The sequence below is a fragment of the Hydra vulgaris genome, chromosome 12 (assembly GCF_038396675.1).
Source record: "Hydra vulgaris chromosome 12, alternate assembly HydraT2T_AEP".
In the NCBI taxonomy this organism is placed as follows: domain Eukaryota; kingdom Metazoa; phylum Cnidaria; class Hydrozoa; order Anthoathecata; family Hydridae; genus Hydra; species Hydra vulgaris.
The window spans coordinates 26935001-26949212 of NC_088931.1; the positions used below are offsets into that span (position 1 = coordinate 26935001).

The following is a 14212-nucleotide window of genomic DNA, read 5'->3' on the forward strand; positions in this document are numbered from 1 at the left end:
ACCTCACAATTTAAAAGTCAAGAAAAATTAGCCATTACTATTTAGTAATTCTGCATCAAAACGTATGTGATGTTTTTTTTGGGGGAAGTACAACTTGTTAATTCCCCCCCTCCCCTCCTAAAAAAAAAATCTTATACGTTTTGATGCAGAAAATTGTAAAGGTTAGCCAAATATTATCTGTTAATAATATTTAACTATCCATTGCTTTAACAGTTGACCATGTTCAATGAGAGAAAATTAAAAGCAGTGATTATATATATATATATATATATATATATATATATATATATATATATATATATATATATATATATATATATATATACTAAAATAAAAACATATATATATATATATACATATATATACATATATATATATATATATATATATATATATATATATATATATATATATATATATATATATATATATATATATATATATATATATATATGTATATATATATATATATATATATATATATATATATATATGTTTTTATTTTAGTGGATGTAACATTGCAAAGAAATATTAAATATTTTTGAAGTGATGCAATGCAAATACAACATTTAATTCAAATGAAATAATGAATAAATTCACATTTCTGGTATAAAGTATGACCCGGGTTGAGAACACAAGTTTGGTTGGCAGATTCTTCTTTATATTTGTTCCTTTATTATAAGGGAACAAATATAAATAAAAATTCGCCACTTATAAGGCTTATATATACAAGTTTATCTTCATTATTTAGCCACATTATTTCATAGCCATCTGCCACAGTGTGCACTATTTTCCCTAGAAAATGGCTCCCTTCGTACTCTATACTATTACAAAGTCATCCTTTTCTAAAGTAGAAGATACAATATCATCTGAAAAATATTTAAACCGGTCAGAATTACTGTTTTTCACAAATTCACTAATGCTAGACTCAGGAATAGACATAGATGAGTCTGAATAAGAATTCTTGTACCATTTCTGTTTCTTGATTTTTTTACTTTTCTTTTTCTTTTTTTTCCTCTTACTCTCTTTCATTTTCTCTTCTTTCCCTTGTTTTCTTTCATTTCTTCTTTTTCCTTTAAGCTGCTCTTTCTTGTTTCAGTTTTTCCATTTTATTCTTTATGTTCATTTGAAAATTTAACAATTAGTGAAGATAAATGAAAAAATAAAACTATCAAGTATAATAAAGTATAAGCAGAAAAACCATATTGTTCTATTTTTAGGAAGAATTCCTACATAAGTTATTAAGCTAATTTTTTCTTATCTATTTGGTATAACACAGCACTGGCAAAACTACCCGCAATTAAATTAAGGGTTTTATTTTCCTCAACAATTTTCTTAAAATTTTTAAGCAAGTTTTTTTTTTAAATCTAAACCATATTTAAGAAGTAGGGCTATTGTCTTAGTAATATGGTATAATAAATAAACATAAAAAAATTTAAAAGAATTATTAAACAAAATTGTATAATTTGTATATATATATATATATATATATATATATATATATATATATATATATATATATATATATATATATATATATATATATATATATATATATATATATATATATATATATATATATATATATATATATAGAACCCTTATATGTTGTCCGAAAGTTTTTTCCATATTTTGTTGACAAAAAGTTAAAATTAAAATGCAAGACCGGAATTATTTTTTTTTATTATTTGATAGACTGCCTGCCCCAACCAAACCCTCAGTCGATGTAGCAGCACTCCCTTGCGGGTCAGGCTAAAAGATAGTAGATGTAGCAGCACTCCCTTGCGGGTCAGGCTATTTGTCAGTCGATGTAGCAGCACTCCCTTGCGAGTCAGGCTATAAGATAGTCGATGTAGCAACACTCCGTGCATGATTTACAGTAAAAAAAATAAAAATAAAAACATTTTATTAAAAAAATTAAAAATAAAAACATTTTATTAAAAAAAATAAAAATAAAAACATTGTTTATATTGTTAAAAACATTCTGGTCAATTAAATTTGTGTTTTTGTGGTTTTTTTAAAAACATTTTATTTGTAATTAAATTAATGGTTTTTACTTTCGTCCAACACGCAAATGTTGGACGAAAGTCAAAAGTAATTAAAAGTGACGTATATGTTGGCGTAAGAATCACTTTTTTCCTTCCGCTCTTCCCAAAGACAACAAACTATAGATCTATATATATATGTATATATATATATATATACACATTTGTATAAATTTATTATATTATTATCTGTAAATATTTTAAATACTCTTAAGGTTGTTTTTATGTTGAAGAACATGCAATAGAACTCTTAAAATGTGTTTTTAGAATTTAAAAATGGTTAAAATATTTTAATCAACACTTGTTAAAGATATGTTTACACATTACAAAGTTGTTCTAATCAATTTTTATCTTTAAGATTATTAATTGTGTAGGTAGCTATCTAAAAATATTTTTTAATCAAACTTTGTTTTTTGTTTGTTTTTTTCAAATAAAGGGCTTTTTGAAATAGCTTTTTGATAGGTTTATGAATAATTATGAAAAGTTATGAATAATTTTTGTAAATTTTAAAATTTATTTAGTTAAATTTTTTTTTTTTTTTTAGTGTCTTGTTATTTTATATAGTTTTCATTTGTGTTTAGTTAAATTTTTTAAATCAGTTAATACTGGTTTTTAACATGTTGGTTAAATATATAACAAAATGGAAGAATCAGTTGATCGTTTAATTTATGAGTGCGAGTCATATTATAGTTTGGTTTTTAAAAAAATGGCTGAGTTTCGCAATCGTGAAGAATTTACAGATATAATTTTGGTAGCTGGATGCAAAAAAATTCCAGCTCACAAAGTAATTATATCTTCATTATGCAGTTATTTTAGTGCAATGTTTAGAAATGAGCTCTCTGAGAGTCAGCAGCAAGTTGTAACAATTAATAATGTTGATCCTGATGCTTTAGAAGCACTGATAAACTATGCTTACACAAGTAAAATAGAAATTCGTGTTGACAATGTTGAAAATATACTAGCATCTGCTTGCTTGTTACAAGTAACTGATGTGCGGGATGCATGCTGTACATTTATGAAAAGTCAATTACATCCATCTAATTGTTTAGGTATAAGAGCCTTTGCAGATGCACATGCTTGTGAGCAATTGTTTGATATTGCCAACAGTTATGTAAAAGATAATTTTAGTGATGTGGCACGAAATCAAGAGTTTCTATTGCTAAATAGTGAGCAACTTGTTGAGATTCTTCAAAGCGATGAGCTAAATGTGTTGAAAGAAGATGATGTGTTTCATGCTTTGTCTTTATGGGTCAATCATAATCCAGATAGTCGTAAAAATCAACTGCACAAAGTTTTGCCAGCTGTTCGATTGGCATTACTTTCACCTCAATTTTTAATTGATGAGATTGAACCTATGATTCAATGTGATGAAAAATGTAAAGATTTGTTTATAGAAACAATGAAACATCATTTACTTCCAGATCGTTTATCTAGAAATAGTATGCAATCTGTTAAGGCAAGGAAAGGTACAATAGGTGTGATATATGCTGTTGGAGGTAATATTAATTTTTTATTAATTGTTTTATTTTTTGAACTTATATAACTTATTATAGTCTTTGTTTGAACTTTATATAAAAATAACAGGTATTGATGAAGTTAAAGGAGCTGCTACTGGAATTGAAGAATATAATCCTCGTAAAAATGTTTGGTCACTAGCTGCTTCCATGGAAACTAAAAGATTACAGTTTGGTGTTGCTGTTGTTAGTAATAAGCTTTATGTAATTGGTAAAAAAATTTTATATATAAGTATAGTATATATAATAAAGTATAGTTTATTTACAGTTTTAGGGCCCCAAATTTAAGTTTTAATTTCTAAAGAAAATGGCCCTAGGTACAAGCCTGCTGTGAGATTTGGCCCGCAAAGTTTTTACAGGCCCTCTGTGAGATTTGGCCCACAAAGTTTTTTCAGGCTGGCTGTGAGATTTGGCCTGCAAAGGTCTGCTGTTTGGTTAGGCCCGCAAGACATTTTGAAAAACCCAATATAAAAAATTTTGTGCATCTTGAAGCCAGAATTAATGTTAATGTTTTAGTTGTTATTTGTAAAAAAAAAACAATGGTTTTAGGTCAGTTGAAAATTTGGTTGCATTCATTCACTTATCATTAAAATAATTTTAATTACACTGACATCAAAACTTATACAAAATAGGGTATACCTGATCAACAAGAGAGCCAGAAAAAGTGAATCAAGACTGGCATTAATTATGATTATTGCGTTTTTAAGGAAAGTCATCCTTGATAACGAGTCAGGCTGTCGCACTCAACGATTAACAAAAACAGCACCTACTACTCTAGTGACAAATAAAATTCCACTGAGTGTTAAATATCAAGAGCAAGTTCGTACCCAAGCTGTCCCCAGCAGCCTTGTAGTTAACAAAGCTATCTTTAAATGGATTGTATTAAGGGAAGGTTAGTGCTGTTCATCAACGCTCATCTTGCCAATGGTAATTATGTATTTTGGCTAGACCTGGTGACCATTGCATTATGCCAAAACCGTGACTGGCTGCTATGAGACCCATAGCATCAGTTTTGTCAAAATGTTGTCAATCCGCCAACCCTACTGGAGCGGCGTCCAATTGAAGACTTGTGTTATTTTGAAAGACTGCAAAATATCAGAGTATTAACAGTGTCATGTTGCACATGGATGGTGTCCCTGTTAGTGTTATTGACTGATCAATATTTTAACACTCCATATTTTAAATTTATTCAAATTATAATTTCCATTGGAATTATTAGCAAAGTCTTTGAGTTTTTGATAAACAAATTTTAAAGATCCCTTCTTAAGTCAAACAACTTACTGTCTGACAACCATTATGTTTTTCTATTATCTCGTTCTATAGTTGATCTGCCAATTGCTGTGACTGAAAGATTATACTGTGCATTGCCTGTGGTGGAGGCGGCAAGGCAAGTTTAGTTTTTTCCCTACTCTTCAAATCTTTGGAACTCTCTCCCATCTTCATACAACCTACAACTTTACATGTCTTCTGTCAAGCATTCCTTGCTTTTTAACTCTGTTCTTCGTTTTCTAGTAACTTATAACTTAATAGTGGTTGCTTGCAGCCTTGTTAGGAGTGAATTAGAAATAAAAAAAAATGCAACATGGCACTGTTTTTACTTTGTTATTTTACAGCTATTGATTGGATCAGCCTACCTGAATGCTACCACAGAGTTCAGAAAACGTTACTATTTGTCAGCCTCAGAAGTATTGAGTGTTAGAGCTATAGCCTCATTGAAACAGAAAGAGTTACATAGCCATATTGGGAAAAAAAAAATTTTCAGCAGAGTTTTTTTTAAACCAAAAGTCTTCTTTAAGCACAAAATCTTATATTTTTCACTTATTAAAACTTCTTTATCGCTTTCAAAATATTCTAAAGGTAAAAACAGGGGATTTTTAAAATAATACTCTTTACAAACTTTTTCCTTTATAAAATTGAATTTTGTACTTTAGTTAAATTTCTTTTAAAAACATTAGTTTTAAAGAATGGGTCATCAAATCACCCAGTCCATTGAACCACATCAAATCACCCAGTTCATTGAACCATGTGTCTTCTTTTTGTGTTATATTTTGACACATTATTCTTAACTATAAAAAAATATTGCATGCAAAATTTCAGCTAAAAATGTTGAGCGGTTGACAAGATACTGCAATTTTAATATTGACCTGGTTTCCCAAAATGACCTGGTTTTCATAACATTCTGAAAAAACATTTTTCATAAAAGAATAACAAATAAAAATAACAAAAATATGAAAATAAACATTTCTAATGCTTTTTTGATGCTGAATTCAATAAATGTACTTAAAATGCTGAAATGTTAAAGGAACATGCTCAAAAGTTAATAAAACAACTATTTTCTATAAACCAACTTTAGGGCCGAATATCTCAAAACACCCCTGTCAAATTTTTTTTTTTTGCTGTTAATATTTTCAGTTGCTTATAATCTTACTAGGCACAAAAAATCTAAGTGGAAAAAATACTGAAACATAGAACTTTAATTTCAAAGATGTACTTTTTCAAGAAATTCCCAAAAAATATTTGTAAATAAAATAAAAATAAGTTAATCATAATTTAAAAAATCGAAAATGTAAGTTATCGTGACTGTGTTTGTAATAGTTGACAATATTGTTGCCATTTTACTTGTACTTCCTCTTATGTTTCTGAATATGTATTTTAGCATTTTCAAACACATAGCTTCTACCGGAACTAGAGCAAGCTTGTGGAACAGATAGCTTTTTCAATATGTTGATGTTAGGAATAAAACAGTAGTTGTCTCTTTCAGGCCAGTTATGGCAAATTGATGGACCTTTTGGGTAAAGAAACTTAACTTTAGCATCAACTTCTTCTAGGTTGGTTTCAGTTACAATGCCAATCCACCACTTATCATCATAGGCTACAGCTACATAACTTCCTAAAGTGACAGTATCAAGTTGAAATATATCTTGTTTCTTTTTAAGATTGTGTATTATTGTATAACTAGTTTCTGTACTACACCTCTTTGCCCCAACCCTTTTATCTCCATGTATAAATTGATGAAAGCTACGAGTACCAGGTAGAGTTGTTATAGTGTTACCAGTGTACCTTTCTTTTTACTCTTTATGTTGCAATTGTAAGTCTAATCCCTTTATGTAAATGAAGTTAACAACCTTGATTTTCAATACAAAATTCATACTCAGCTTCTGATGTGAGAATTTGGTTTCTGTATGCTCGTTTTAAACTTTCTTGTGCTGTTAACCTTTTTACCATTGCATGATGACTTTCCGTGGGATGTAACAAAAAAGTTCCATTCAACTTTAAGGGCAAATTTGTTCTCTAGTTAGCATAGATTGTAAAAGTTTTTACAATTTTTGTACTGTCCTGGGCAACCATCAGTGAATAAATGTAATTTGGACAGATAAGAAAATTTTGTTTTAATATTGGTTGATATAGTTGATTAGTTGGAATATTTTGTACACATAAGTTACATCATGTGTAATGTCGTCTGATATAAAACAGTAAAAAATATGTTTCAGCACACCTTTATCATCTTTATAGTATATCACTAATGGATATAAAGAACATTGTTGGGTGTTCCAATAATAGCTTTGTATTTCATCTTGGACTACAAAAGCATAATTTTCAGCAAAGTCACCAATAATGATAATGTTTGATTGATCCATAATTTATTTTAGTTAGTTAAGGTACTGTGATTGAGAGTGAGCAATGAAAGAATGAGCTTTTAGCTTTTCAAAGCAAGATACTAATAGTTCAACAAATGTCAGAACATCTGCTGTTAAACTCAATAGTGTTGCATGATCAGTAGTTTGCCATTGCTTGTAGTGTATCTCAAAATCATCTTCGTATTCTCCAAAAATATTATATAAATATTTGGTGAGGGGTTCTTTACCAGGACAATTATCACACTGTGCAAGCATGCATTCTTTGTTTTCTAGTGAGCAAACAGTTTTCAAAAGTAAATCCTTATACTTTAGTCCAATATTTAAGGCATCTACTAGCAATATGGCATTTTGGTGATAAGAACAAACAAAAACAGTATGTCTACCACTTGCACCTGGCAAAATGCACCACTTTGGTCTAAGTGAAGCAAATTTTGAGTAACTTGTTTGTAATTCTGGATTGTTTTCTTTGTATAATACATATTGTTTTTTTAAATTACACAAAAGCAGTTTTTTGTTTTTTCTAATATTGACCAACTTGGGGGTGCCAGTGTTAGAAGTTGAAAATAGTTCTTTTGTCAGAACATAGAATTTTTTCTTTTTATCAAGCTCAAAATTTCATCAAAGTTTTCAGCCTTCTTTTTTTATATTATGTTTTATAACACAGTTTTGAGGGAACATAGGCTTGACTTTCAGTTTTTCTAGTAACGTTACTTACCATTTCGTTGATGTGCACAACTTTTTTTTCCTTCTGAAAGTATATGTTTTGATGGCTTTGCATGAGATTTTAGAGGAGATATATTAAATTTTCGAGTTCTTCATTGATCTTTTTGATTTGAATGATGATATTAGAAAATCCTCATCTTGTTCACCCTGACTTTGCTTCTCTTCTTTAAGATCTTTTTTCTGGCAATCTTTTGCTTACAAGGTTTGCAAAGTTTTTTCCCAGAGCAATATTCAAACTACTGCTCATCATGACTTGTAACTTATTTATCGTAACTACTCTAAGATTTCCTAAAAGTAATTGGATTGTATAAAGTTTATCTGCACGATTGTTTAAAACATTGTTTATGTTTTGGAAAATACAAATTAAAAAAGTATATGAAGGCTCCAGGGGAAAAAATGATGAGAATCCAAATTTGCCTGAAAAAATTGTGCTAGTGCCATCTTGTAGCATTTTTTTGTCGCCTTTCATAATATCGTATTGCAAAGGGGAAAAAACAATGGCAATCCTACGAAAAATGCGTTACGCACTTAATATACGCACACATTTTTATCAGTTGGGAAAGTTTCTTTTGCTCATATCTCAAAATGAGATTTTTGGTTATCTCATCTTTTCCTCTGGACCCTTCATATACATAAATATTTAAATTCTACATCTACTTACTTGTATTTTCTTTGAATGTTTATTGAACGGATCACAGGATACATTTTCAAATATTTTGTATGTCTTACACATAATATTGTTAAGTTTGATAGTTCAATATTACAGCGTAATGATATAGTTATTTTCTTCGTTGCTTAAAGTTTCAATAACATCTTCTTGGGCTTTGCATGCATCTGATATCATTAAGCCATCTGATATCATTTTCAGTTGTTAATATCAAATAACTAAGTTATCATATAAGACTTTATTAAATATAACAAAATTGTTTTATTTTTTTCTTCTAAGGAGTCTATAAACTAAATTTAATATTTTAAATAATTCATTGAAAATTTGATATATCTTTGAAATTAAAGCTCTATATGTTTCAGTTTTTTTTCCAGTTTTTTGTGCCTAGTAAGATTATAAGCAACTGAAAATATTAACAGCAAAAAAAAATTTTTTTTGACGGGTTTGTTTTGAGATATTGCCTAAAGTTGGTTTATAGAAGCTAGTTGTTTTATTAACTTTTAATTCTTTGAACATTTCAGCATATTCTTTGAACATTTCAGCATATTCTTTGAACATTTCAGCATATTCTTTGAACATTTCAGCATTTTAAGTACATCTATTGAACTCAGCATCAAAAAAGCATTATATATGTTTATTTTCATATTTTTGCCATTTTTATTTCTTATTTTTTTAAGAAAAATGTTTTTTCATAATATTATGAAAACCAGATCATTTTGGGAAACCAGGTTAATATTAAAATTGCAGTATCTTGTCAACTGCTCAACATTTTAGCTGAAATTTTATGTGTTAACTTTCCTTTTGAACATTTACAGCCAAAGAAAGTTTTTAAAAAATTTGAGGACCCATGGTTTAAAATTTCCTAAATTTTGGGTGATTTGATGCGGAATTACCCGATTGCATAACTTGATTTCTCATTATTGCTGAATTATCAGATTTTAGATTTTTGTTTTAGACACAAATTGTTATTGTTTTTTATCGTGTATTAAAATATGGTTAATAAAAGCTTTCTATTTGAAAAATTATAATTTTAATTTATAAAAAATGGTTACTTAAAAATGTACTTTCATTGTTGTTATGAAAGGAATAAGTTTATATATATACAGTGTTATATATAAGTTTATATATATTATAATGTTATGTTTTTGACAATAAAGTTAGTTGTCCATGTGGGTTTGTTTTTTTTTAAGTTTTTTAATTTTGGTTAATTTATGATGATTTGGATTAATAGTATTGTAAATGTAATGATAATATAAACAGTTTATAGATAAAATATAAACATTAGTTTATACACATAATATAAACTAATGTTAATATTATGTGTATTATCAATTAAAATGCGCACTAAACCAACTGTATTCGATTTAATAGTCCAAGTTTGACTTTGAGTTAAATTCAGTTTAAAAGTCTGAATTTGTCTATCAGTAAAATTTGGGTCACACATAAGGTCTGAATTCAAGAATTTTTTAATAATTTTATTAAATCATTTTTATAAATTTAACATTTATATTCATTAAAAAATTTTTTTTCAAGGTGGGCGAGATGGTCTTATGACATTGAATAATGTTGAACGCTTTGACCCAAAAAGTAATAAATGGGAGACAATGACATCAATGTTGACTCATCGGCATGGATTGGGAGTAGCAGTTTTATGTGGGCCTTTGTATGCTGTTGGTGGACATGATGGATGGTCATATTTAAACACTGTTGAAAGGTTAATTTTTTATATAAAACTATAATTTCCATAGGAATTCAAAATAACTTTCTGTTAAAAGGTAACAATAAGTATTATTTGTTTTTGGTAAGATATTCATTTTTCGTTTTAATTTTATTTTGAAAAAAATATACACTCTACACAAAATCATCTGTAAAGATATTTTCAATTAATTTTACTTAATTTACTAATGTCTATATTTTAAATTAATTTAAAAATATATTATAGGTAACTAAATAATAAATTTTCAAAATTAAAAGCAATATTTGGTCTTTAAAATCTATGTATAACAGCAACATATAACATAACAGCAAATAAGTTTATTAATAACAAATAGTATTATAGTTTTTATTTTAAAAAATGTTTAATTTCAATTACTTTGATTTGTCTAATTCTGCAGATTGCAGATTATATTTCAGCATCCTTCCCTGGATAGGCTAGCATATGCAAACAGCATAGTATAATTTTTTTATCATTTAATATTTTTTCTTTAAGATTTGATCCTCAAACTTCCAAATGGTGTTTTGTTAAGGAAATGAACACTCCTAGAAGCACTGTAGGTGTCGCTGTTTTAGACAATAAACTTTATGCTGTTGGAGGAAGAGATGGTTCTTCGTGCTTGAATTCTGTAGAAGTGTATGATCCGCATACTGATAAGTGGAAAATAGCTGCACCAATGGTTAAAAGAAGAGGAGGTTTCGAAAATTTAAATTTTTAAAAATGTTTGAGCATATGAAAAAATTTCATTTTTATTTTGTAATCCAGATAACATGCGATCACTAAAAATCCAGACAAAATCTATAACTAAAAAAATACAAAGGATTTACTTGCAATTCTATTTTTATATTACTTGCAATTTATTTTTTTTATTACTTGCAATTTTATTTTTTTATTACTTGCAATTTTATTTCTATTTCTTGCAATCCAATTTTTCTACTTCTATTTTGTTATAAATTTAATTTTCTCTATTAATCCAAAAAAAGTTTAATTTTAATAAGAAAAAAAGAACTTATTATGAAGATTCACTTTTTTGTATTTGCATTGCAGCTAAGAACATTTGCATTGCAGATAAGAACATTTGCATTGTAGATAAGAACATTTGCATTGCAGATAAGAACATTTGCATTGCAGATAAGAACATTTGCATTGTAGATAAGAACATTTGCATTGCAGATAAGAACATTTGCATTGCAGATAAGAACATTTGCATTGCAGATAAGAACATTTGCATTGCAGATAAGAACATTTGCATTGCAGATAAAAATAAAAGCTTTATTGTAAATTTTCAAATAGAGAACATGCCGATATCAACATTGAACTAGAAAGAAAGAACAACGAAGGACCAGAAAGAAAAGTTAATAGTAATTCCGAAGCAAAAAAGGTGTCTAAAAATCAGAGAAAGCATCCTTTTGATCAATCAAAAGTTTATTGATTAAAAGGATGGTCACAAAAGAATTGTATTTCACAGCATGGTCTTGCAAAAGAATTTATTGTACCTCTATGTTTTATATATGCAAAATTGTTAATCAAATAACTAGTGTTCTTTATCATAAAAAAACATTGAAAAGAAGCAAAATAAGTTTTTTTCAAAAGGTTTAGAGTAGTTTAAATGATGTAAAATTGAAAATAAAAGATACACACTAAAAAAAAAAGGTAGAAATTTCTACCTTAGGGTAGGATATGTGAAATACCTTTAGTAAGGTATAATTTTCTACCTTTTAGGGTAGATAATTATATTAAAAACAATTATTTGTCATACAATTTTCTAACTCAAAGGTATAATTTTCTACCTTATAAGGTAGAAAATTATACCTTACTAAGGGTATATCACATATCCTACCTTAACTAAAAATTTCTACCTTTAATTTTTAGTGTGTAAATTCTAATTAAAATTACTTTTTTGAATTCCATTCTTGAGGAGCAGTCAATGAAGAAGTTTATATTTTAAAATATCTTGTCAGATTAAAGTTATTAATTAAAAAACTTAAAAAAAACTCTTTTCTGGCTTGATCCTGATTTATCATTAACAGATAAAAGATCATTCTGGCACATTAGCAAGGCTAATGTGTTAGAATTATGCCTGATCAAAGATTTTTGGAAGGTTAAAAATTTCTAGAAGAAATAGTGCACAATAAAAACTGACAAGCTGAAAATCAAGATCAACTTAAGAAGTAATCAAGTTTTTTAATTTCTTTTAAAAAATTTATAGTGGGTCTACACCAGTTGTCAGCCAAGTAGACATGAAAAACTTTTAACTAAATTTGTTGTTTAGATTTTTTGTTAGTATACTTTTTAAATTTATGAAAACTGATCATTTTATAAAAGGTTCTACAGTTTAAAGTTTGGTTCAGATTTTTGGTTATTAAGAAAATTCATTAAATAAGTCTTTTTATTATTGTATAAAAACATTTTTATCTTAATTTTGTTTAACTTTATTAGGAGTGGGCGTTGCTGTTCTGAGAGGTTATTTATATGCTGCAGGAGGTCATGACGCTCCTGCCAGTTGTGAATCTTCAAAACAGTTTTCATCAGTTGAGCGATATGATCCTCGAAGTGATCAATGGAGTTTGATTGCATCTATGAATAATTGTAGAGATGCTGTTGGAATGACTGCATTAGGAGATCATCTCTATTCTGTTGGGGGTTACGATGGGCAAGCATACCTTGATGCAGTTGAATCTTACGATCCAGACTCTAACAAATGGGTAGATGTTGGAAAGCTTGCTCATCCACGTGCTGGCGCTTGCGTAGTAGCCCTCAAGTTTAATTGATATGTATATTTATTAAAATGTATATATTTTCTATATTTATATAAAATGTTTGCTTTATGTACAATATATAATAAAAGCATGTATATGATATATATATTATATGGATTTATTGTACTTTATATCTTGTTCATTTTATTTAGGGGTTTCCATAAAGCACGTACTCAGGTATAAAGGAGGGAGGTGATTACCCAAAAACGTACGAACTCGTACAATGGAGGGGAGGGGGGATTAAGACAGTAGTTAAGTACACGGTTTGACTATCTCTTTTTGTATCTCTCCATAAAATTTGATTTCTTTTCTTTTTTTAACGAAAGCATTGAATTTCAAAAGTTTAAAAATTTAATATTGGATGCCCCCTTATTAAGTATACCTATAATTTGATATGTAAGTTGTAGGTAAAAGTAAAAAAGGATTCAGTATATGTGTGAACTCTCTAACCACTGCAGCCGTGGTGCAGTAATTAGATTTCTGGCTCAAAATCTAGAGGTCCGACATTCGACGTCCAAATTTATTACTGATTTCATGTTCGGCATGTAACTAGCTGATTTTTAGAGTGTTCTCGTTAAAAATTTTATGTAGTTTGTGGTTTTACAGTTTTCTACGTAGTTTGTGATTTTTATAGTGTTCTCGTTGAAAATTTTATGTAGTTTGTAATCCAAGTCAGTGCTCAGTTTCTCCACATTCACCCTTAAATGCTTCTGATCACGGTTTGATCTCTCTAAAACTATTATCTCATTCTTCTTCATCATCTGAATCCCTATCATCGTACCTCTTACAACCACCGTAAAGCTGACTGGGACTTTTCCGTGATTTTCTTCGTAATGGCCCTTGGGTAGATTTCTTTCGGCTTCTTGCTGATAAATGTGCTTCTTGTGTAACTTCGTGGATTCAGGCTGGCATGAAATCTTTTAGTCCTTTTCAACGATTTCACTCTTTTGCATGACTTTCCTCGCATTGTACTTCTGCAATTTCCAATCAAAACTGTTACTTCCATATTTATCAGTAAAACAATTCTCCAGAAAACAGACGTCTGTATGATATTGCTAGAAATCATTGTAAAAAGATTTCGTCTTACGCCAAAGCCCGCTATTCTCAGGTCATGAAATCTCGTACTTCATCACAAAAATTAGGCTCTCGTGA

The 14212-nt window shown here is 28.5% G+C and overlaps 1 protein-coding gene across 2 annotated transcripts in view; it reads left to right on the plus strand.

Annotated features, from left to right (window-relative positions):
• The window catches only part of LOC100208442 (kelch-like protein 5), a 13508-nt gene extending 317 nt beyond the window's left edge, over positions 1-13191 (plus strand). For both annotated transcript variants that reach the window (XM_065812750.1, XM_065812751.1), the window contains exons 2-6: positions 2627-3541; positions 3630-3770; positions 10121-10301; positions 10797-10996; positions 12741-13191. In XM_065812750.1, the coding sequence (XP_065668822.1) occupies positions 2686-3541; positions 3630-3770; positions 10121-10301; positions 10797-10996; positions 12741-13072 (1710 nt within the window). In that variant the 5' untranslated portion in view covers positions 2627-2685 and the 3' untranslated portion in view covers positions 13073-13191. The remainder of the gene's footprint in view (positions 1-2626; positions 3542-3629; positions 3771-10120; positions 10302-10796; positions 10997-12740) is intronic.
• The last annotated feature ends 1021 nt before the right edge of the window (positions 13192-14212 follow it).